Source organism: Protomyctophum bolini (assembly GCF_963924005.1).
Source record: "Protomyctophum bolini genome assembly, chromosome: 10".
NCBI classification, from domain to species: Eukaryota; Metazoa; Chordata; class Actinopteri; order Myctophiformes; family Myctophidae; genus Protomyctophum; species Protomyctophum bolini.
The window spans coordinates 28,892,743-28,918,496 of NC_137871.1; the positions used below are offsets into that span (position 1 = coordinate 28,892,743).

At 44.3% G+C, this 25,754-nt stretch overlaps 1 protein-coding gene across 5 annotated transcripts in view; it reads left to right on the top strand.

Moving 5' to 3' along the window:
* diaph2 (diaphanous-related formin 2) overlaps window positions 1-25,754 on the top strand; it is a 539,224-nt gene that overhangs the window by 427,700 nt on the left and 85,770 nt on the right. For all 5 annotated transcript variants that reach the window (XM_080774225.1, XM_080774228.1, XM_080774227.1 and 2 more), the window contains one exon: window positions 9,334-9,499. In XM_080774225.1, the coding sequence (XP_080630351.1) occupies window positions 9,334-9,499 (166 nt within the window). The remainder of the gene's footprint in view (window positions 1-9,333; window positions 9,500-25,754) is intronic.

A 25,754-nucleotide genomic window follows, 5' to 3' on the forward strand; every position in this document is an offset into this window, starting at 1 on the left:
ACTGTTGGCGCTTGGGGCGTGTTCCCTCCTCCACGTCATCAGTGCCCATACCTGAGGCGGGGGGTTGGCGAAAGGACCTTTCTTTGGGGAGTTTGCATGTTCTCCCCGTGTCTCCCCGTAGGTACCCTCACAAAAAACATGCAGTAGTCCTGGTCGGAATAATGTGTTCCTTCCACGCGCTACGTCCGGTCGGGGAAATTCCCCCCTGCCAGGTGAAAAGAAGCAGCTTGGACTCATGCATAGAAGGAAGCATGCAGGCCAGTCCGCTGCCCCCCCCCCCAGGTTGGCAGAGGAAGTGTAGTGCCCAGGATTACATTAGATAATTGACACTGGGGGTCCCATTTTGAAAATATTGGTAGTTGTACTAGTTGTGGTTGCTTTTCTTGTTTCTAAAGTGGTTATTTGGGCTTTTCTCCTAATGTTGTTTAAACCAGTGATCCTCACACAGCACATTCCCATGTCAAGAATGAGAGAGAGGATAAATGTACTGTAGGCCTATACATACAGCACATTATATTATACAATGTTTTATATACACAATATAGTAGACTTCATACACACAGAGAGAGACACTATTGCATCAGCCAAGGTCTCTACATCTTGCACATTACACAACAAGCAACAAACTGCTCGGTTGAGAATTTGCTGCGTCAGACAAAAACTCTCCATTTACACTAGCCTATGTTGTATCATGATATCGTCTCTGTCAGGTGGAAACCATTATGTCCAACTGTTACTTTTCAGGATTCAAATGGAAAAGAACTGCAAAAGTACTAAGTAGCAGATCCATGCAAAGCTCGCATTTCGAGCTGCGTACCGAGCTTGTGAATCTGCTACTCATGATACTTTTTTGTGACACTGTAGTATGATCAAGTTAATTCACAAGAAAAAAAAAGTACATGGAGAACATGGAGATAAGATGAGACTGAGTGGTGCTTGTAAACACGAAGGATTTGCATTGTCATGTTGTGCACCCTGTGGAGAATGACTGTACACAGAGTGGCAGAGGACTGCGGAAATGATACTATTGAGTATTGACTCTAGCTCCAGTAACCCGCAGTAAACCACCAGGATTCATTAATTATTCGCTGTAATCCACACCATTTTACCCTTATTTTGAAGAGCCAAAAACCGCGAGCGGATGTTACAAATGTTGCTTAAATACAATGTGTGGTGTCGGATCCATATCCGGTCTCCCACCCACGACCATTACAGTGTCGGCTATGGGCCGTGGAATAAAGTAATAAACCTTGTTTTGACCAGAAACATCACCTATAGCAACCCAGTGCTAATATGAGTAGCATTATGACTTCTCTCTCTCTCTCTCTCTCTCTCTGGTCTTTTATAGTGGTTATGATAGAGAGCTATCATAACCACTATAAAAGATCAATTGCGTGCATCTATGGTAATGGCGGGAAGCGTGATACTCATTTTAATCGCTGTAGATCTACGGCAAAGTGTACTGTACACACACACACACACACACACACACACACACACACACACACACACACACGTCCAAGTACAGCACAGCACAACACAGCACCACTCAGTTCAGATGGGTCTGAATTGCTCTTTCTCTCCTCCCTTCCTTTTCTTTGTGACCTTTGTTTATTCTTACCATCCCATATCATCCATGATTCAACAGGTCATTCCCGCGGACATAATCCCCTCATATGGCATTCCGCCGCTCTCTCTTCCTCCATCAGACGTGGTCATTACACCCAGCAGGCCCCTCCTCATTGAGTGGTCCCAACAGCAGCTGAGGTGCTGCCATAAGCCACGAGCACTGAATACTTAAGCCATTCTGGGCAGGAACGCCTTTTGGTGTCTTCAGCGTTATGTTATACTTTAGCTATTTAAAAATAGCAGATCTACAAGCTCGTAGCGCAGCACCGTGTGCCGCGCTACGAGCTTGTAGATCTGCTATTTCTTTTAAATCGTGAAAATGTGGCGCAAATTTCGAATATATATTCTTTCAGAGCGAACATTTTAACTAAAATCTTTGCTTCTCCCCCAGAAGCAAAGATTTGAGTTAAAATGTTCGCTTTTCAACATATTTTCAGATGGGGGTCGGCGGCCAATGACATATATATTTTTGCGGGTTCTTGACATAGAAACATAGTTCTTTCAGAAAACTGTCAGGATTTACAGTAGAAGGCATTTGTAGAATGGTCCGACTCCTCAGGTCTATATGGGTTAAACAGGTGTGAGCCTCACTCGAACGCGCATAAATATTTCAAACGGGAGGCAAGCGGAAATAAATGGACGGGAAAATTGACACCAAATCTGCCTTTTAATTTTCTAAATGAAGGTTTGCGGAGCTGATGATGGAGAGACGGTTGAAGGTTGTGACTCCTCTTACACTGTACAATAACATATATACGCTCACACACCAACATGTGCACTCCAACGCAGTCACATGGGTTCTTCTGCAACGCATTTGAATTCCGCTTTTGCCTTAAGTTTGCTTGTTAGTTATAGCCCTTTCCTCGATCTCCACATTATGTTGAGTACAAACAGCATATGAATGCGACATCCCTATTTCTGGAGGAATGTTATTATAGGCACACATTTAGCAATGTTTGTAAATCAGCAGCCAATAAACCTAAACCTAGCCAAGTGTATTGGCTGTTCTCGGACAAAATTGTGAAACAGAAGATGTTGTGGTTAATGCTTGGACCAGACCGTTCCCTCTCTGGTCGAACGTCTCCACCTCTCATGTAGAGGTCACTGATATGTTGCAGATCTCTCGAGATCTGGCCGTGTTCTGATTGCCTGCACTGCAACACAATGAGGTGTAATTACATGATGAGAACCATTCCCCAATTTTGTTGGCAGAGTGCTGCATGCAAACACACACAAAAACGACAGATTGAGGTTCGAGAGCACTCAAAGACCCGTGCGTGCGTGCGTGCCTAAGAGTTTGTGTAAAAGGGGGAAGGACAGCGCTACAGGACAGTTTATCCATGGCAAGCTGTTGATTTCCATTCAATGTGCTCTTGTAATTACTTTGGAGGAATTCCAGCCCATTCTCAAAGAGTATTGTTTCGCCGTGGCATTCAATTTGGGACAGCTTTAATTATTTTTGCCCACGTGAAATGGACCTGACTTGGAGTTTTCCTTTCATGGGGCAACACACAAACAACAGGGCTCTCTGGGGCTCCTCTGGACGTTGACTTTGAGAAAGTACGGGGCCAGTTGCTCTCAACAGCTCGTTGGACTCGGAAAGGCGGTGTCAAAAAGTGCGCATGGTTTCACAGTGACACCTAAGGACCTTGGCGTTTAACTTAGCCCGGAAAACAAAAGCCCTGGGAGTGTTTTCGACGCGTTCTGGAATTGAAGTAGGCACCTTTTAAAGGTGTACCAATTTTTCTGCAACTTCACCCTCATTACCTCCAATCCACCCCCACCCCATCGTCCATTCATTCTTCTCTACTCTATTTTCTTTCTCTCTCCACTGCCCCTCAGTGTTTCTCTCCCCACTAGTGCTGTAAAGTAACTCAAGTACTGTACTTGTACAATGTACGAAGGCATAACAATTTTTTTAGTTTATTGGAGTACTTTAGTGATTTTCAGTACTTTTACTTCTACTCCACTACGTCACAGGGGCAAATATTGTACTTGTAATTATTATTACAAAACATACATTACCCACTTCAGCCCTATACACATTTCGGCCATTTGAAAATAGAGTTTGTTGATATGTTATTTTCAAAAGATTTGTATACATTTGAAAACTTGTGAAATGAGACATTCTGCATAATGAGTACTTTCTACTTTAGGTACTTTAAAGTACATTTTGATGCCTGTACTTTTGTACTTTGACTCGAGTGAAATTTTTATTCTGGACGTTTACTTGTAACAGAGTATTTCTACATTGCAGTATTGATACTTTTGCTTAAGTAAGAGATGCGACTACTTATTTTTTTGATCCCACTCCATCCAGCACATGTTGGTTCCCCCTCCTCACTCTTTCTTCATACTGTACTCTTTCTTCATACTGTACTGCTGAAAGAAAAGTGTTGCAGGCATTAATCTGGAAACATGAAAATCATTATTATTCATTTGTTTGTCTTGTTTTTGTTGAATTGTGCAATAATAACACATCGACACATTAGATGACCTTAAACAAAATGGATTGAATCCTAGTGAATGTTTTGCTGGTTTTTTTAAAAGAGGAGACAGGGTTGCTTTCTTTTATTATTATTATTATTATTATTATTTTTAATTTATGTCACTGTACATAATTCTATCATTATACCCAACATTTCAATCCATTCCTGGTACTCTCTAACCCCATTCTGCTCTTCCATTTTTGTATGAATAATTTAAAAAAACAAAAAAACAACAACAAACAACAAATGAGTGTGTGCGTGCTTCGCATGAGTGCGTGTCTCTCTCTCTCTCTCTCTCTCTCTCTCCTCTCTCTCCTCTCTCCTCTTTCTCTCTCCCTCTATCTCCTCTCTCTCCTCCCCCCCTCTCTCTCTCCCTCTCTCTCTCTCTCTCTCTCTCTCTCTCCCCTCTCTATCTCCTCTTTCTCTCTCCCTCTATCTCCTCTCTCTCCTCCCCCCCCCCTCTCTCTCTCTCTCTCTCTCTCTCCCTCTCTCTCTCTCTCTCTCTCTCTCTCTGGGTGTTTTGTGTCCAGTCAGTGGGCAGCCTGGGTGTAATTTGGCCCAGAGGGCCGGCTAGCTGGCAGTGGGTGAAGGGGATAAAAGGAGCAGTGATGGTGCATGGGGTTTGGAGCAAAGCGAGCTTAGTGTGAGGCCTTGGGTGGAGGGGCCAGCAGCCAGGCACCGCATAGGAAAAGCATTAAATAAACATTAATGGAACTGGGTTAGAGGAGATTTATTAAGGAGGCTCTTTGGCCCCCACCGTTGAGCGCTATGCAGCACTTTAATAACTCTCTGATGCACACAGGTAAACAAACTAGCTAATTTATTGCCAACCTCATTGGTGGCCGTTGTGAAAGCTATATGTTTTACTCAGTTTTCTGTCGTGAGATTGAATGGGGCTGTATATGCCCAAAAAAGCTCTTTACTTGCCGGTTAAGTCTGACTTGGATATGGTTTAGACGTCTGTTAGCGAGGTGAAAAATGAGTGCCCTTACTCGCTTACTCGCGTTAACTGTGCCCTCTCTGGCGTGCCAAAAACACGCTGATGAAAGACAACGTGACTGATTAAGCGGCGTAATCAGCACACTGTGGCAAGAGAAAGAAGTTATTCCGTATAAGTTGTACAAGGACAGAGTTCAGGACAAGGGAGGGTTTTTGGCAACGGCAGTGGATCTGAGAGAGAGAGTTTTTATTTGTTTGCCGCGGATTTAACGAGTGCACGCGGTGCCGTGTTCCCCATCCGACGACGTCTTTGTAGTTCAGCAGTCGGACGTGATGCTGTCACATAATCACCATGTTGACTCGCTGGAGTCTGGCCTCGGTTTGGTTTGATTCAGCGACTTGCTGCTGTCTCGACAGCCTGCTTGTGAACATTGTTTATCCTGCAGGGTCACAGAAAGCCAGGAGAAAAAAAAATCAACTATGGCAGTTCCTGACAGTCACTCTGAAAAGAGACATGCAGAAACAAACCAGAGACAGGTATAAACACCATGCACCCAGCAGCATGCAGTATAGGCCTATTGCACTTTGAACCTAATGGTATCCCGCGGTCCCCAAAAATACTCCGATTCTGACCTCTCAAGGTTTTACTTTGACCGTAGTATAACATTATAGATTGATTGATCGATTGAAGTATTTATTAACAGTTTGCAGAACTGCAAACTAACAAATGCCGCCCACCATGCAGTTCCCCATAGACGCCCCCCATGTAGTTCCCCATAGACGCTTCAGACCCCTTTGCATCAGTGTTGATTTTGTCGACTAAAACTATGACGAAAAATGTTTGTCGACTACCTGTATTCACTGACGAAATAACTACCTAGCTACCTACCTACCTACCTACCTAGTTACCTACATACCTACCTACCTACCTAGCTACCTACCTAGCTACCTACCTACCTGCCTGTACACTCACATCTAGCTAGTGTCTGTGTGATGTCAGACCGTAGCTTGATAATAGTGAGAGACTGAGAAGAGAGAGACCGGGAGAAGGAGCATATCTCACCCTCACAATAATTCGCCCAATTACGGATACCTGAGCACACTGATAGGTGCATTGTCATCACAATTAACCACGTTGTGTGTGTGTGTGTGTGTGTGTGTGTGTGTGTGTGTGTGTGTGTGTGTGTGTGTGTGTGTGTGTGTGTGTGTGTGTGTGTGTGTGTGTGTGTGTGTGTGTGTGTGTGTGTGTGTGTGTGTGTGTGTGTGTGTGTGTGTCGTGCTCCATCAAGATGACAGGCCTTTGATGTAGAAATGTGATGGCCGTTCTCCTGCAACACTCATCTACTGCATAGTGTGGGATGTGTTGGTGCCACACATCCACTGCATAGCAGTGTGGGATGTGTTGGTGCCACACATCCACTGCATAGCAGTGTGGGATGTGTTGGTGCCACACATCCACTGCATAGCAGTGTGGGATGTGTTGGTGCCACAGAGAAAGGCAGCGCAGCCATGTTACATATAATCGTACACTAAATGAGTGGTTCCCAAGCGTTTTAGCTCGAGGCCCAAAAGAGAAAGCCTCACCGGAACCCAGGCTAGTAAAAAATAGTTCACAATAGTTCACAATGCATTGTAATGTGCCGTATTGTGTGAGCTTGTAGATGTGATATTTTCACCACTACTTGATGTTTGTTTCCGTAGTTTGTGGAATTGCTTAGATTTTCTTGTGTGTGTATATATATATATATACACGCACACACACACACACACACACACACACACATATATTATATATATATATATATATATATATATATATATATATATATATATATATATATATATATATATATACACACACACACACACACACACACAGTATATACAAATGTATCTATAAACATATGTAGGCCTACCCTAGCATGGGTTCTTGACCGAATCTACTTGGAACATGACTTGCCTCCCACCTGGGCTGGGCATGCAGACGGCATCGTAGACACTCCGGATGTGGAAAGACTGTTAACAAGCCTTCTCCATGCCAATTTTCAATGATGCCAATAATGCTATGCGCCCCCGGGCCCAGGTGCCAAAAACCAAGGTTAACATTGATTTGTCATCTTATCGATGTTATACCTTGGTTGTTTTTTTGGCATGCGGACCCGTTCGTTTGCAGGAGCCTGAGACTTCAGCTTGTCAGCTTCCCAGCATTAATATTCATGACTCGTGATTTACATATATTTTTGTATATTTCATTTTTTTTTAAACCTGTACTGTAGGTATTTTATCTTTTGTAGTCAGCTTTCCATTGTGACCGCTCGGGTATCATGGAGTGGGGGCGTTTTGAATCTGAATGCATTAAAGTGAGTTTGGATGCAGCGCCAAGGCTCATTATTACAGCTGAAGGACATCTTGTCATATGACACAGCTGACAGGCGACAGCTGGTGATTGGGAGTGAGATATCTTTACAAGCATCAGTTTAGCAGGACCTTGTGCACTGAATCAAGTACAAAAAAGTACAACTCAGAGAATTTTAACTCAGTCAGGAGGTTTTTTTGTGTGTGGTTATATCAGGGGAAAAAATCACATAATTATTGGCAAAGTTTTTCCTCTTAGTCTTACATCCATCCGCCCTTCTGGGCGCACGATTATTCAAACAGAATAACTTAATTATCAGCGAACGGGGGAGAGTGGGAGGGAGGTGAAGGAGGGGAAGCGATATGAAGACAGGCTGACAGAAGGAGAGGGAGGAAGAAAGAAAAGGCACAGATTGACGGAGAGATAGAGCCGGGGGAAGAGGAAGGAAGGATGAGCCTGTCCATGCAGTCCGCTCCGGCGGGCCAGTGTGTGGGCTTTGCTAAAAACTGTGGCTGTGGCGTTGTTGCTGAGGTCTGGTAAACACCGACCTGCTGGGAGCTAATCCAGGCAGCCTAGCCTCCTGGCGGCTATTTCATTCCTTCTCAGCTGGACCTATAAGGCCTGGCACACATGCATGTAGACTGCTGCACACATATGCGCACGCATTCACATGCACGCATTCACGCGCATTCACACACACACACACACACACACACACACACACACACACACACACACACTTACACACACACACACACACACACACACACACACACACACACACACACACACACATACACAGCACGGTATAATTGAGTTGAGTGGATGCTTTATTTGCGTCCCCTTAACCAAATCCTATTTACACAGGATTCCGATGTTTCCGTGGCCCAGAGAGGTTTATAAAGGCACTTACGGATGCAGAACGATGCACTCGTCTTCATTTCATTGCCTGGCTACTTTGACACTGCCAAGAAGAACACCCACTTGCACACGCATGCACGCACGCGCACAGAGGCTTTGCACATTTACCGTCAGATATTGTGTTAATTTGATTGAGTGTAATCACCATTTAAAAGGCACACATTCACAGATAATACTCTGCGGTTAAATTATGGATAGCACAGTAGATGTTACCAATCCTACCAGACCAAGACCAGACCAATCTCCCCATGCAGGGAAATGTCTTTTCCTGTGGCAGATTCGTCTGGTTTCCAGGCTACTCCCAACAGAGCTACCTTCACCAAGTTCAAAAGCACACTCAAAACCCACCTTTTGAGACTTGCTTTCCATACATAAATCCCCACCCCTCACTGTGTGCGTGCGTGCGAAACCCTGTTGGGTGTGGTAGTACAGTAGGTCACCATGGGCCACTGTGATGATACTAAACTGTCGCCACATGTCAATAGCCAACCACCAGGTTCGCCCGTTCAGTAAATTACAGTGTGATGTGAGATGGAGTGGAGGGTTCAAGAAAATCTGACCCTGCCGTTGTTGAGACAAACAATAGAACAATGATGGCAATCAGCTTATTCCAACAGCCATCTGTGTCGCGCTGCCGACTGAAAGACACTTTTCCATTACTCCTGGGAGCTCCTATTAGCTCAGCATGCCACTGACTGCAGAGTGAGAGTTTATTGTAATGGCACATTAGATTCTCACCGCCCACTTCTGTTCCTTGTCCGACTTTTTGATGTTTCACCGACCTTGTTGATGTTTTGTCTTTTCCTTCTCTTGTTTTTAATGCTGCAAAAGATTCGGCAGGTGCTGTAGGTGGGTTTCCTTTGGCAGATGAATGTGTCGGTCATGGCGTCATTTGGGTCACTGACACCAACAGCGTTTACTGTATTTGTGTGCGTGTGCGAGCTGTGCACCAGAGAACAAAGTGTCTTCTCCTTGACTCCCCCCTCCTTCTCCTCCTCACGGCTTCTGCAAACATTCGCGGGAGCAGTATGAGAAGCTGTCCACCATGCACAAGAACATGCAGAAGCTGTACGAGAACCTGGGCAGCTTCTACGCCTTTGACCCACACTCGCTCAGCGTGGAGGACTTCTTCGGAGACCTGGCAAACTTCCGCACCCTCTACATGGTGAGTACATCGCTTGTTGTTGTTGCTTTGCTCTCTCGCGCAGAAACCTCCTATCTCCATATAGTCCTACTTGATCACACGCTGTCACACAAAAGCATCAAAAGTAGCAGATCCACAAGTAGTACAGGAAATGTTTTGGAAAATACAGGATCAACCTCAAACTAATTGCAAAAAAACCAAACTCATCTGATTTTGTATCTTCAATATATCCTGAATAACAGAAAGAAAGTTGCCTGGAATTGTCTGAGGGGAACGTTTTGAAAATGGCCTGTACAGTATGGCCACCATAGACATCCTATATAAGGCAAATATTTTCTAGATTTCCTTTTGCTTTAAGTAGCATGTGACATATCAAACTAGAGGGTTTTCATGATGCTGAATCCATTCCAAGCATTAGTTTTGCATCATTGGGCTAAATTTGGCCATAGCCACTTGCCCAAATGTCGGCACACATTTGATATCCTGTTATTCAGGATATATTGAAGTTACAAAATCAGCTGGGTTTGGTTTTTTTGGAATTAGTTTGAGGTCAAATGACATTATTACTGGACTAGAGTAGCAGATCTACAGGCTCTAAATGCGCCACGTTTCGAGCTTGTAGATCTGCTACTTTTGCTGCCTTTGAATTTGCATCCTGAAACGTAACTGTTTTGGGCATATGAGGTTTCCTGTGTGTACAGTACACTCGGACATAATGTACAGCATAATGCCCACGTACTGTTCACAAACATAAACACTGTATGCACCCACCTATACCCTTCAACCCGCCCACACAGATGCGTCCTCACATCACGTGTGTGTGTGTGTGTGTGTGTGTGTGTGTGTGTGTGTGTGTGTGTGTGTGTGTGTGTGTGTGTGTGTGTGTGTGTGTGTGTGTGTGTGTGTGTGTGTGTGTGTGTGTGTGTGTGTGTGTGTGTGTGTGTGTGTGTGTGTGTGTGTGTGTGTGTGTGTGTGTGTGAAAAACATGCGTGCGCGCACAAAGTCACAAAACAGAACTTTCTTTGGAAGTGCAACACTGTGTACTTTCAACCAGGGCCGGCCCTAGCTTTTCAATAGCCCAAGGCCAGATGTGTACATGTGCCCCCAGCGTCACCCCTCCCCATGCGTGGGTGCACCACTGGGGTCTCTTGACACACGTACATCCTTCCATTAATGCCTCATTCATACGAGAATGTATGCTAGATTTGTATACTGATTTAAGTATACGCTCACCATGTCATTTCTCCTCGCCAGAATATCACACATAAACAAACACGAAACAAACTACAAAGTACAACAAATGTAATTGTATTACTTTGACCAGTGTTTCGCAATAGCAGATCAAAAAACATTATTTTACTCAACAATGGCGAAACAAGTCTCTGAAACTACAGTATGAACAAAATCTATGAAAAAGTTTAATCTGCAACACAATGTTATAAAATATGTAGTGGTGGTGGGGGGGGGGGGGGGGGTCCCTGCTTCATCTGTCTCTCAGCTAAGGGGTCCTAAAAAAACCTTGAAGACCGGTATGCCTGAATACACAAATCCGATCTGATCTACTTGCACATAGCAGTGTGGACACAGTGAGCCCTAAAAATCACATTTGAGAAACAAATTGGATTTGCCTTCCGTCTGAACAAAGCCAGCCTGTCTAGGGTGAGCGACGACAAGCTCTCGGCCTCTGAGTCCTCAGCCACTAAGAGACCCATGAAGTGCTCTTTAATTTGTGGTGTCTCCTCCATGGTTATAGTCCTTAAAAAAGGCAGATAATTGCGCTGTCTGTGTGTGTGTGTGTGTGTGTGTGTGTGTGTGTGTGTGTGTGTGTGTGTGTGTGTGTGTGTGTGTGTGTGTGTGTGTGTGTGTGTGTGTGTGTGTGTGTGTGTGTGTGTGTGTGTGTGTGGCTAACTTCAAGGTTTTATCAATAGTTTGGTGACCTTTTCTAAGTGAAGCTCCAATCCTTCTATGGCAGGGGAAGTCAGTTTTCTTGTTTGTTTGTTTTTTACATTTTAGTCATACTTTATTATTGTAGTAGGCATAAAGTTATGCTTACAGTACATTCTCCTATATTGTAAAGAAGAAGTATCGCTCCTATAAACCATGATACTAAGAATAAATATAATTGAAGGAATATAAAGAATGTATTAATGCATGGACATATTTTTGGGCAGAGCGTCCTTGTTGCCGAAAGTTTGCCGGTTCGATTCCCCGGACGGCAGGAAAAATCTGGGTCGGGACTCTGGAAGTGATTGGTCATCACTCACCCAACACCGCTGAAGTGCCCTTGAGCAAGGCACTGAACCCCCAACTGCTCCAGTGGAGCTGCTTAGTGGCCAACAGTATAAGACTGAGGTTGTACTGGTCAGTTTCCAGGTTGTGAGTCCAGAATAGCTGGACTCACTTCATATACAGACTGTATTTGGGAAGAGATAGGTGAGGTGTGGATGTCTCTCCAACTGCATATTGTGCAGGCTGTCAAACATGCATGCTTATGATTATACTGTGTAGAGTCACTGATGGGCAGAAACCTTGCATCTTCATATTTATTTTCCTCTTGTCATAATTACAGTGTATTAACCCATAGGACTGAGGCCCAAAAAGAAAAAAAGGTCTGATAAATCTTAAAGTTTTCTATGTCTATGTTTCTATGTCAGTGGTGCTCAACCTTTTTCATGTCAAGGACCTCCCGAATTATCTGTATTTGGCTGCGGACCCCCCCATACATATCAAATCAAGCAACTTTAAAACTGTCTGGGGTGTTCACAAACGCCTGAATACATCACACCCCAAACTTGAAAGTGAAATATCTCTTTAACCTACCGGTATCTTTACCAGAGCTTGTGACCAACTTCTAACTACAGTGAATGACTGTAGTCTGTATAGGTTCACTCAAGGAATCCACACGCACTGACTGTGATGGTTATATCACAGTTTACATACAGGTTGTGTGGGTGTGTGGTTTCTAGAAGAAAATAAAATCATTCAAATGTGTCAACTCTATGGTTAAACAAAAGTCGGTTATCTACAGTATTTCACCTGTGTGGGCTTCGACATGAACAAACAGCAGCAGCATAGTGTTCAGAAACTAACGGAGGCATTTTACACTACATCCTCAGCTATTTTCGTCAGAAGTTTGGTGTAGAGGGGAGAAAGCAAACTAAGTAGCTTACAGAGTGAATAGCACTGGTGCGTCCATATACTGTAGCAGACTAAGTAGCCTACAGAGTGAATAGTGCTGGTGCGTCCATATACTGTAGCAGACTAAGTAGCCTACAGAGTGAATAGTACTGGTGCGTCCATATACTGTAGCAGACTAAGTAGCCTACAGAGTGAATAGTGCTGGTGCGTCCATATACTGTAGCAGACTAAGTAGCCTACAGAGTGAATAGTACTGGTGCGTCCATATACTGTAGCAGACTAAGTAGCCTACAGAGTGAATAGTGCTGGTGCGTCCATATACTGTAGCAGACTAAGTAGCCTACAGAGTGAATAGTACTGGTGCGTCCATATACTGTAGCAGACTAAGTAGCCTACAGAGTGAATAGTGCTGGTGCGTCTATATACTGTAGCAGACTAAGTAGCCTACAGAGTGAATAGTGCTGGTGCGTCCATATACTGTAGCAGACTAAGTAGCCTACAGAGTGAATAGTGCTGGTGCGTCCATATACTGTAGCAGACTAAGTAGCCTACAGAGTGAATAGTACTGGTGCGTCCATATACTGTAGCAGACTAAGTAGCCTACAGAGTGAATAGTGCTGGTGCGTCTATATACTGTAGCAGACTAAGTAGCCTACAGAGTGAATAGTGCTGGTGCGTCCATATACTGTAGCAGACTAAGTAGCCTACAGAGTGAATAGTAGCCTACTGGTGCGTCCATATACTGTAGCAGACTAAGTAGCCTACAGAGTGAATAGTGCTGGTGCGTCTATATACTGTAGCAGACTAAGTAGCCTACAGAGTGAATAGTGCTGGTGCGTCCATATACTGTAGCAGACTAAGTAGCCTACAGAGTGAATAGTAGCCTACTGGTGCGTCCATATACTGTAGCAGACTAAGTAGCCTACAGAGTGAATAGTACTGGTGCGTCCATATACTGTAGCAGACTAAGTAGCCTACAGAGTGAATAGTGCTGGTGCATCTATATACTGTAGCAGACTAAGTAGCCTACAGAGTGAATAGTACTGGTGCGTCCATATACTGTAGCAGACTAAGTAGCCTACAGAGTGAATAGTGCTGGTGCGTCCATATACTGTAGGCCACATAGGCCATTGCCTACGGAACAGTTAGTAGAGGCGGCACAAACCCGCCAAACATGACTCAGTTTTTTCCGTGCCAGTTCCCGTGCGCTCTCCCGCACCCCGCCTCCGCTGCACGGATCATCATGGCTGGTCGGGAAGGGCGCATCCGTGGGATAGGGCGGCAAAGTGCCGCCTCTGAGAGTGAGTATTGACAGTTTAAGTGGTTAAAGGTCTGAAATTACACATTAGCATACAGTATGAATCCAACACTGATGATAGTGCTGTCAAACAAGTCTATGGAGCTATCTATGAAATCTATGAAAACCTTTCATCTGCAACACAATTTGACACGGCCGGGGTCATACGTTAGTCCGACATACTGTTCCTGCTTCCTCTCTCTCTCTCACTTAGGGGCTCCTTGGCCTGAAAGACGCTGAAGATACCACTGGCTTAGACATTATAAACTTATCAGAAACTAGATAAAGTGCCCCTCAGGGCTCTGTCTCCACAGAAACAAAGGTCAGGTTGTGAAAAGGGTGCCATTTGTTCTTATGCCTTAAATGGCAATTGGATGATTTGAGGCATTTTGTTCGAAAAATGTGTTTTGCAAAAATTCCACCGGTGGTGCTATAACAGGCCAATGTGAAAACGGGCCAGTCCTGCAAACTTTGTAAGCCAATGTTAGCCAATTAGGATGGAATATGTAATATTGGACAGATCCGTCTTGAGCACATGACTATAGATTTTTGAACAACTCTGGAGGAGTAATAGCAAACAATGTGTGGTGGTGCTATAGCAGGCCATTCAGAAAAATTTGGGGCAGCGGTTCATCGTTAGCATCCAGGGAGTGTGTGTGCAAAATTTGGATCGGATGGACGGAGACATGGACGGACACACACACACGTGCGCGAGCAGACGGAATGCAAAACATACTCTCTCCCCATGCCTTCGGCCTGTTGGAGACAATAAATATGTAGTGTAGTGTAACAGTAGAAAGCTGTGGTAGCAGGCTGCTTGTTCCAAGTCTGAATAGTGTGTCTGAATTAAACTCCCCCCATCCCCTCCCCCGGGGCGGTTACTGCAAAAAATAATCTGTACTTAGTCAACCATGCCTGAGGGTACAATAAAATAAAATATTATGTGCAATAACAAGCTCAACAGGCAATTTCACACAAACAAACCTGACTTAAATCACCTGCTGCAGGCAGCGATGCAGTTGGACCGGGGTCTTCTCCTTGACTCCCCTCCCTCGATAGCCAAGCAGGGTCCCACTCCCATGGGTTCTGCAGAGATTGGCTGTCCCCATTTAATTAGTGCACCTGTACACACAGATTTATGTAGCTTGCGATGTGCAATAATTCGGAGAAGCCTGACTAGTTAGACTAATTGCCTGACAGGCCATTTATGCAAAACACATACTTTTCTAAGTGGTTATTATCACTAAACTTAGCCTCATTTCATAATTTATCCCGCACGCAACGTAATTTCATGTTACCATTTCCATTTGTGATGCGAGTCAAGGTGGAACCAAAACCATGCATATAGTCGGATGCTGTGTTAAGTGGTCGGAGATGGTGGGCTGTTCATGTTTATTTTAAGAGCAAACCACCGCTCTCCCCAGCCCTTCTCTCTGTTTTTACCGCTCCACGTTAGCTCCGGTGGTCACCTCACTACCGAAAATCCAGACTATATGAATATAGGCCTTTACCCTAGCTACTACTGTACACTATAGAAACAACACTAGTAAGCATAGGACGGGGCGGAAGTGACCCGTCCTATGCTTATTTTGCTGGCGCTGGCGTCACGCTCTGGCCTGGATGGCTGGGAGGTATTGTGATTATAGGCTTGGATCAATGGGACTAACATAGCTGATTTAAGATCCTATATGTAACCTCATGGCTCACAGCAGGTTGCAAATGGCTGATCTACATGATAAGTAGCCTACAGCAGGCTCCCCATATACTAGCTCTAATGACACTATAACTCATATGGCTCGTTGACTGAATCAGTGTCAGTAAACACACCGGTCATAGATTACATAGAGATACATCAGGTTTGCTATGAGTCACTGTATAGGCCTTGCCTGAGACGTGTGACGCACAGAGCTAAGGAGTTCATGTTCTTACAGTATGTGTGACATGTGTCTTGGTTTGTCATGTTCTGATATTGAAGCTGTGTGCTTCAGTATATGAGTGATATATGAGTCACTTCATACACAACATACCACCCCCCTTAAGCTAAGCTAACATTAATGAAGGTGAGCTGTGCAGCCATACGCGTTCACTTTAAGAGATCAATCTTGCCCGTGAATCACCTATAGGCCTACCAGTGGTTCTCAAACATTGTCATGTCAAAGACCCTCAAATTCATACAGTATGTACTTGGCAACAGACGCCCGTCGCCCATCATAATATATTTTGTGCCAGAGCACAATGCACGATGATTTGTGTTGTTAAAATGACTCAAAAATATTAAACATGTTCCAAAATGATTTGAAAATAGCAGATCTACAGTTACGCCTTGCGAGCTTGTACATCTGCTATTTTCAAATAACCGATGTATAGGCCAGGGTTAATGTGGTTAGACTGATTTGGATTGTGTATTAACAAATTTTGCTGGGGACCTCCTGGAATCCCCAAGGACCCCTTGAGGGGTCCCCGGACCACGGACCTATACCACCTACTGTATGCTTTTAATGGCGTTTATTGCGTTGAATGACGTTGATTGCGTTGAATGGCTTTTAATGGCGTTGATTGCCAAGGATTCTTGTTGAGCATTACAATTCACTCTACAGGATATACAGTAGGTCTGAAATTGGGTGAATTTCAGTGTCATTTCAGTGCGTATTGTCTCTTTCTCCAGAGGTCAGGCCAGAGCAGACTCACCCAGACACCCACAGTATGGATAATGCTAGTGTGGGCAGTGGTGGAGAGTAACAAAGTACTGTAGTTAAGTACAGTACAGTACAGTACACATTATTTAGGCATGTTTTACTTTACTGGAGTATTTCACATTTGCAGTAGGCCTACTTTTACTTTAGATTGTCATTATTATTACAAAATACTGTGTCTGTATAATCACTTCAGCCCTACATCTACTCTATCGATCTACTATTTTCAAAATAATTTGATACATTTGAAAAGTTGTGAAATGGGACCTTCTGCATAATGAGTGCTTTTCTACTTTTGGCACTTTAAGTGCATTTTTAATTCCAGACTTTTTACTTGTAACAGAGCATTTTTACATTGTGGTATTGATACATTTACTTTAGTAAAAAAATGTCAGTCCAATTCTTCCACCACTTCCCCCACTGCCACGACTTCAAACAGGTGGCACAGACAGGAGCTCTCGTTTCATCTCCCAGCTCTATCAAAATGGAGAGTGAAATTAGCACAGCGGGAGCACGAGCACCTCCAACGTTAACCTCTGAAAGCTAGCATGCTACCGCGCTGCTTAAAAGTAGACACTCGCAGGAACTTTCTTCTCGCATCCTATCAGCGCTGATGAAGACATTTCTCAGGCAGACAGAGCGTGCGTGCGTGCGTTGCATACAGAGCTACTGTAAAACAACCTTACTGGGTTTAAGAATGTACAGGTGTCACATGACAAATGGGCACGCTAGATTGGCTATTTTTAAAGAAATTTAGATATAAAAAAGTCACATGCAGTATGAAGAAATAGAGATGCCGCGTTCGAAGTTGAGTTCTGTGTATAACTTGACATTTTCTGCATGGCGCTTACTATGTGCATGCGTCTTAAGTCAAGCTAAAGTTCTGTGTGTTGACTTGTAAAGATACATGTTGAATACATCCAATGTGCTTTAACAAATTACATTTCAATTCCTAAGTAAATTCGACATCATAATTCCCCTTAAAAACGGTGTAGTGTGAATAGTCCTCATGCAGCACTTTAACCATCATTTATACTTTGGCAATTCAGAAATGTCTATTTTTATATTTTCTAGTTTGGCTATACAAGCTCATAGCGTGTCACTTCGCACTACAAAGCCAGCTTTGATTGGCCTCCTGGGTTAGAGGAGTGCGTTAAACATTTATTCAAGCATCTCCAGTCAGTCCCTCCCGGTGGGCACCGCCCCGGAATACAGCTCCCCGTCAGGACGATGGCCCGCCGGGCCAGAACCAGTACTCTCACTAGTCTTCAAGGTCCCCCTGTCTGCGTTCGCTCCGTTTCCCTCCCGTGTCTCTCGTCAAACGGCTCCGCATTTCCAAAACCCCCAACTTTTTCAGCGCCCTCTGATCAAAGTGCGACAGCGCCGCTACGACACGATGTCGCTCCCACAAGGATTCCGGCGTTGCGTTTATTGCTAAGAGAGGCATCCACCCCGCGTGAAAATAAATTATTCTCTCAAGCAAATAGCTGCGCATGAATATTTTATAACCGATTTTAAACTTTGCTTGCCACGACTAAGGGGAAGGAGTTGTGCAGCAGGCTGAAGGAAGTTTTGTGTGTGGCTGGAAATAGGGTTGAGAGTTTGTATGTATTTATTCACAAACAGTCCATGAATCCATGACTGACCACATTCCTCCGTTATTCATATTTTCATACCTCGCACAGTGCTGCTGACGAAGGGCTAATGCAACCTGCTAACACAACACAACACGACCAATCCTTGTGTCGTGCACATTGTTTTACTTTTCTTAAACCCCCTGCAAAACCAAAGACATGGAGCGGGCTCCAGTGTAGCAGAACCAGAGCATCTTCTTCTAGGTTGGCTGCTCAGGCTCAGCAGAGAGAGGCCTATCAGGGAGTCTGTTGTCTCACAATAGCCCTGAATAAAGCACTGCTTTTTTATACTATACACTAGATGTCTCCCCAAATGCCATCGCTATGAGTATTAATTAATTAATCATTAAGACACATGCTGCACGGAATATATATATATATATATATATATATATATATATATATATACCGGTAATCACAGTGGAGACGAAACCAATTACCGGTAAATAAACCCTATACTTTGGGAATGTCATATAGTGGACATTGGGCAAATAGGCAAACATTGCTTATCTCCAAAGCTCAACATAACGCATTGTGAGCTAGATTCGTTTTTTTTCCCACGAAGAATTTTGGTTTAAAGGGGAAAAGGAGGGGCTCTGTAAACAACGTACAGTATGTCATACTGTACATACAGTAGGCTTGAAGTGATTAATTGTACAGTACTTCCCTGTGTTCCTTTGGATGTATGTATGCAGTACTGTATGTGCTCCAACACTTGGGTTTGACTGGGCGACCTGCATGCTGACCTGCAGTGAACTCACCCCGTGTTGCACTAGCGTAACGTGTTCACACTGCGCAAAGTATAGCTGCAATGTTAAAGAGTTCCTTCCTTTGGGATGAATTCCACCCTTTAAATTGCTTTTGCTAAAAAGCTGAGGCTTAATGCATCCGACCGACATGAAGCATTTGAGCAAATGCATTGACAGACAGTGCTCATTGAGCAGAATGTAACTGATAAGAGAATCCATTAGGCCTGGTTTCTCTCTCTCTCTCTCTCTCTCTCTCTCTCTCTCACACGCACACGCACATGCACGCGCGCACACACACACACACACACACACACACACACACACACACACACACACACACACACACACACACACACACACACACACACACACACACACACTTCTCTCCAATCTATGCTCTTTTTCTGCAGGCCCAATGAAACAGTATTTGATATCAGCACGCATAGACGCTGTGTTTGCGGTAAATTTAATGCTGCGACTGTATTCTGAGTTCGGGGTTGCTTGCGACTATGTGTAATCCTGACCTGGAGTGCAAGGCTACTGTGTGTGTGTGTGTGTGTGTGTGTGTGTGTGTGTGTGTGTGTGTGTGTGTGTGTGTGTGTGTGTGTGTGTGTGTGTGTGTGTGTGTGTGTGTGTGTGTGTGTGTGTGTGTGTGTGTGTGTGTGTGTGTGTGTGTGTGTGTGTGTGTGTGTGTGTGTGTGTGTGTGTGTGTGTGTGTGTGCGCGCGGTTGAGATGGAATCTTCCCATTAATGACTTATCAATGCCCAGCAGATGGGCTGGTGTGAGCGAACAGTCTTCTCTGTTAATTGAGTGACTTTCTAATAAGACCAACAGACCCTGGTCGGCTCAGACGGAGTTGGACGACTGAGCATCCAAGAGATCAGAGTGATTATATTGCTTTCGTGTGTGTGTGTGTGTGTGTGTGTGTGTGTGTGTGTGTTTCCACATGCTTATTAAACTTCCCCTATAGCTCGTACTGTAATAATGCTGATCAGGATGAGGTCTGGCGCTGTAATGATGCCACACCTACCGCGCCACGGTTACGTTCTCAGCAAATCACAGTCTCGTTACCTCAGTGTTTGCACAGTCTATGCCATCAGAAGTATTGGCTCAGCCTCGGAGGTCACCTTTAATTATGGGAGACACTTTTCCGCACAAGGCCAGAAGAACCTACTGCATATACAGTAGTACCAACTTGCAGCCATTTTGTTTGAATGTGCATCGAATAGCACAGCACGGCTAATAAACGCATGCTCCGTTTTAAAACACCCCCCAGTGCTGTGGTGTTTGTAAAATTCATGTGATATAGCAGCAACTCCCTCCGCGCCGAGCAACACTGGTGCAACCAGAGCGGTCGGAAACACTCATCGCTCCCCCCACTGCGCTGGCAAACATGTATGCATGGGAGGGGAGCCATGCTCGGGGAGATATATTGTGCTGTGCAGGGTCAGGCAAGAACAGCGAGCGCACACAGCTCATGAATTATTGAAAGACAAGGGCCTGGAAAAAGTCAGCCCGCGCTGGTCGATGGGACTCGTGGGTTGCACGGTGTTCCATTTTCCAGCCAGGCTGGCTAGAAGGAGAACCCATAAGTCCTATACCCCGAACACACTGGAGGCCATGCGGGTAGGACGCACGACATCTGCTCTGGTCTCTCAGCTCTGGCAGCCTGGAAGAAAGAACCATCCTTCACCTGTAGCTGCCTTGGTTCATTGCCCACTAGCGCCGTCAGCCGCCCGCTGGAGCACGACGCACAAAGTATAGCCTTTTATTATCCCCTCTTCTTTGGGTCGCTGTTGAATGTTCTGATAACCCATTAACACTTGTTTTATAATAAAGCCGCTAGAGTACCAAGCAGATGAGGCAGATTTTACTTCATTACCCCCCAAAACCACCAGGTATAATCTTCAAGGTATAATCTAGTATGTCTGTGTTATGCCCATATAATGGAGTTCTTTGGAGTGTATGCAGATGCCAGAACACCTTGTGATTTCAGAACAGGCCAGCTCCATATATGGAGATGTCCAATCTGCACACACAAACAACGTTTTTCACAGAATATCGCCATCGGAACACTCGCTCCTTGCTCTTGTAGATGAGGTGTTTAAACACACTTGTCTGTTCATGGGAGGGAGGCAATACACAGAAATGTGTGCAGGGGATGATTCATTGGTGTAATGACTATTATAATTGGGAGAAGAACCGGGTAAAAAATAACTGGGAAAGATTAAGGCTATATAAGATATAGCTATATATTACACAGCAGTACACATGCCACGATTGACTGCCACCGATGCCGCCCTTAGATCTCCATATATGGAGCTGCCCTGTTCTGACATTCCATTATGTTGATCTGACGTCATCAAACCCTGTATACAAAGGGTTAAGACACGCTCCATGTATGGCCAGTACAGAATTCCTTACATATGTTGATGCTGACCTCCCATGCCAAAGCGCCAGCAGTCTGCTGTCACCCAGGTGGATGTGTGCACGCGACCTCGCCATTCTCGCCCTCAGGGCATCTTACTGTATAGCTTGCTTTGAATATGCCTATATCAAAACCATGTAAGACTTTATAATTCAACATTTCAATCTTTACCATATCATATATCATATCATCTGTTTGACCTGTGTCCATATACGGGGGTGTATTTCTCACGTCTCCCACGCCTACTGGAGTAATCGTTATTACTAAAGGTTGTTATGTCTTTACTTAAAGGTTTAATGTTCATCCCTTTTATAATCTGCTTTTACTGACTTTGGATTATTTAGTTTGTCAACACAATTATCCTCTCTAATTTGCCTCAGCGCATCGATTGCCAGCCATCACTAAACACCAAACAAATTGCTTCTCAGTCTTTGCCTGTTAATGGCCCTTCCTTCCTTCCTTCGTCCCTCCATCTACAAGCTCACAACACAGACACTTGGAGAGCTTAGAGACCGGTTATTGTTGGCGAAGAGATTTGGTGTAGAGGGGGAAAAGGAGGGGGCCAAGGATAGACCCCTGGGGGACCCCATCAACAAAGCAGCCTATGTCACAAAACAAAAGACTTATTTTCTATCAGTTACACATGCCATGAAGCCTTGAATTCATGGAGGTTTTTGTCACATTCCTGAGCCAATAATTTTATGACCGGCAGAGTTTAGGAGACACAAAGAGTCTCCTACTGAGTCTCCTATTGGCAGATGACCCGGTCATCAAATAAATAAGAATGTGATAAAAACAAAAACATCTCCATGAATGCGCTGAGGCAAAAAAAGGCTTTTTTGGGCAAAATACTTGCCAAGTGATTGGTTCAGCTGCCAAACGAAGCTGCAGTAATTAAACTCCTCAGAGTTTATGGGCATCTAAAAGTGTTTGTTGTGTGTTTTGCAGTGACATGCCATGCTTTGATTCAGGCCTTTTAGTCCCAAAATTATTCCTCAACCCCCCCCCCCCCCCCCCCTTTGTACCCATGTAAAGCAGCCCTAGTTGAACCGGTGATGTCAACGAGATGCTAACTCAACTCTTTGATCTGTCAGGCATTGTTAATTTATTTTCTCTCATTAAAAATAAATAAGTCCAATCTACAGCACATAATAATTGTTCACACATTGTGCTTATGCTTCTCTGTGTGCAACAGATGGCAGAAAAGACAGAAAAGACACTTTCTATAGGCCTGCCTTAAATCACACAGCGTGTTGTGCTTTGATCTCCAGTAGAATCCACCTGTTTAAGGGCGCATCATGGATTTTTCTTTTCCTTTTTTTCCCCCTCCGTAAACCCATTGTTGTCAGACAACCTTGTTGGTGTTTTTCTCTCCTTGAGGGCAACCTATTTTATTGTCCTCTCCACTCTGGACGAGTTTGAAATCCGGTTCCCTCTCTGCAACCATTCCTTCGGAATACCCGTCCCTTGAGGACTGTTTATCTCTTGTAAAGACCTCTTCCAACACAACAGCGACGGCAAGAAAACAGGGACCAGATATAATCACCTGCTGCCAAAGGCAATGGAGTATGTCAAAGGGAACTGGAAGGAGGAATAAAGAAATATATAATTATTATATGGCAACATATGTGTTGCCATGGTAATTAACGGTGGCATACGTATGTTTGATCAGGGGGCGAAGATAATTAATGTTGCATAATCGTGTTTACAGTCAGAATTGCTTGTGTGTTTTAAAGAAAGTATTTTTGCCGGCAGGACTTTATTTGTAATGTGCATAATTTATCTTGTGAGTCATTTACACTCTTGGATATTATTGAGCAATGCCGTCATCAGTGGTGTAAAGTAAGTACAGTGTGTTTAGTCAAATGCTCAGGGCTGCTTTTTGATTCTGCAGGAGTCTCCTTGATTTCAACCACATCTCCTTGAGGACTCCTTGATGGACATTTTTCCTTGATTTCTCCGTGATTTGGTGTTAAAATGTTTCTGGTGAAATGGGACATTCAGTCGGCCTACTTGTGTATATTTTAATGTACATACTTTTGTACTTTTACTCAAGTACATTTTGAATACCAGGACTTTTATTTGAACAGAGTATTTGTATGTAATGGTACAAAATGCGAGTACTTCTTCTGTCATATTGCTTCCAAAATGAATTGAACCCTGTCAGCGGATGAGGACAGGAATCCATTTGATCCATGGTTTGATGCTGCTTAGCAATGTGTGAAAAATGCATTAGTTAACAGCTTCATTATCCAATAGGGAGGGGTGGGGGGCTCAGCTTAGACAATGCATCAGCTCTTATCCACTCAAATTCCAACAGCCTATCATTATGGAAAGTGGCAGAGAGCACTCAATAGCCTAGCATAGTAGAGCGCTGCACGCCACCACGGTACGAGCGTGACCTTGATATGGCATTAAAAGGTTTCGGTTGGTTTGATGCACAACCGTTCACCACTTGTTTATGATATGAAACGTCTTAGTTGCTCGACACACACACACACACACACACACACACACACACACACACACACACACGGTGTTGTGCACCGAAAATAGCGGATCTACAAGTTCCTATGCAATGCGACGCCTTGTTGAAAACACAGTTACCATTTGCCTCTTTCACTTTCCCTCTCTATTACTGTCTCGCTCTATCACCCGCTGCTGATCTTCCCTACCACCACCATGTTGCCACTGTCTCACCATTTCTCTGTCTGTCTGTCCCTCTCCCCCTATCTCTCTCTGTTTCCGCTCTTCCTCCCGCCTTCGTCCTTGTCATGTGAACAAGGGCACGGTGACAATGAGGGCGCGTGTCCTTGGACATGAAGCAAAGCTCTGCTATTGACTGGCATGATGAGCTGTTCTTCCCCTGCTGCCATCCCCACGCTCCCTGTAATCCTCCTGTCTTAGCAGCCAACACGACACATGCGTCAGGACCACAGGGGCATGGAGACGGGGGGCCCACTGTCGCCACTTATTATATCAGAGCGTCGAGGAGCCTTCACTCGCTGACACACACACACACGCACGCACACATGCACGCACACATGCACGCACGCACGCACGCACGTGCGTTCACATCAAACATGTACACAGAGGGAAGAGAGGAAGCTCATGCAACATGCAATGCAACCAAACAAAGACCTGTGTTTGTGCCTGCGTGAGATACAGAGGCACGTGCTCAGTCATATGGTATGCATGCGTGAGTATGTGGACACACACACACACACACACACACACACACACACACACCCAAAGACAGGTCCTGTCAAGGGCTGCACCACAGGTCCCTGTGCTGGCTCTAAAGGTCACAGGGTTCTATCTAGTTTACCAGCTGCTGTGTGTAAGCACAGATGAGCTGGTCTATTTTCTATCACTTTGGCTTTCACGCCCACTTGCCCACCTATCTTTCTCATTGGCTGCTGTGATGACGACATATTGTCCTGATTGGCTGCCTCGTCTCTAGGCAACCACACACTTTTTTGCCTCTAGCCAACCTCTTAGTCATGGGTAGGTGTCTTTTATTAGTTTACAAATTTGGTTGACTCTAATTAGTGGTTGCAAAGCAGTGCTGGTCTGAGGTTGAGGCTGGACACTGTTGTTGGGTTGTGAGTGATCAATAAGTCCAATGACTAGTTGGCAGAAGGGACTCTTTTGGGGGTTTCATCTCCTGGGATTGCAGGGCCTGGAATTCCAGGCTGTTTTGGGGGCTTGATTTAAGGTGCAACCAAAAATGTTGTGTTATTTTCCTAATGTTAATAATTAATGGGTAACAGCCTAATTCTGCCCTGCATGCGTTGGTTGGTGTTTTTCTTTGGATGTTTAATATGGACCTACAGAATTCTGCTTTGTCCCATCTAATGTAGTCCCATGGTGACTGAGTGAATCCCAAACCTCACTGCCATAGAGAGTGATTGGTTGGATTATGCTGTCAAATATTTTCATCCAAATTCTAACAGGGATATCAATTTTGTAGATTTTTCTTTGAATAGCATAAAATGCTCTGCATGCTTTCTATTTCAGTGCACTCACTTCCAGACCAAAATTACTTGAGGCACTAATCTTTAGTCCCAGGTAATCATAGTACAGGGTGTGATATAACTGTGTGTTTCCTAATTTAAATTGATATTTGGTTTCCTGAGATCTGGCCTTCTTTTGGAAAATCATCACTTTACATTTGTTCAAATTTATAGTCGGGGCCATTTCTGACAGTATACTGCTCCAGCTCTCTCTCTCTCTCTCTCTCTCTCTCTCTCTCTCTCTCTCTCTCTCTCTCTCTCTCTCTCTCTCTCTCTCTCTCTCTCTCTCTCTCTTCTCTCTCTCTGTCTCCTCAGAGACT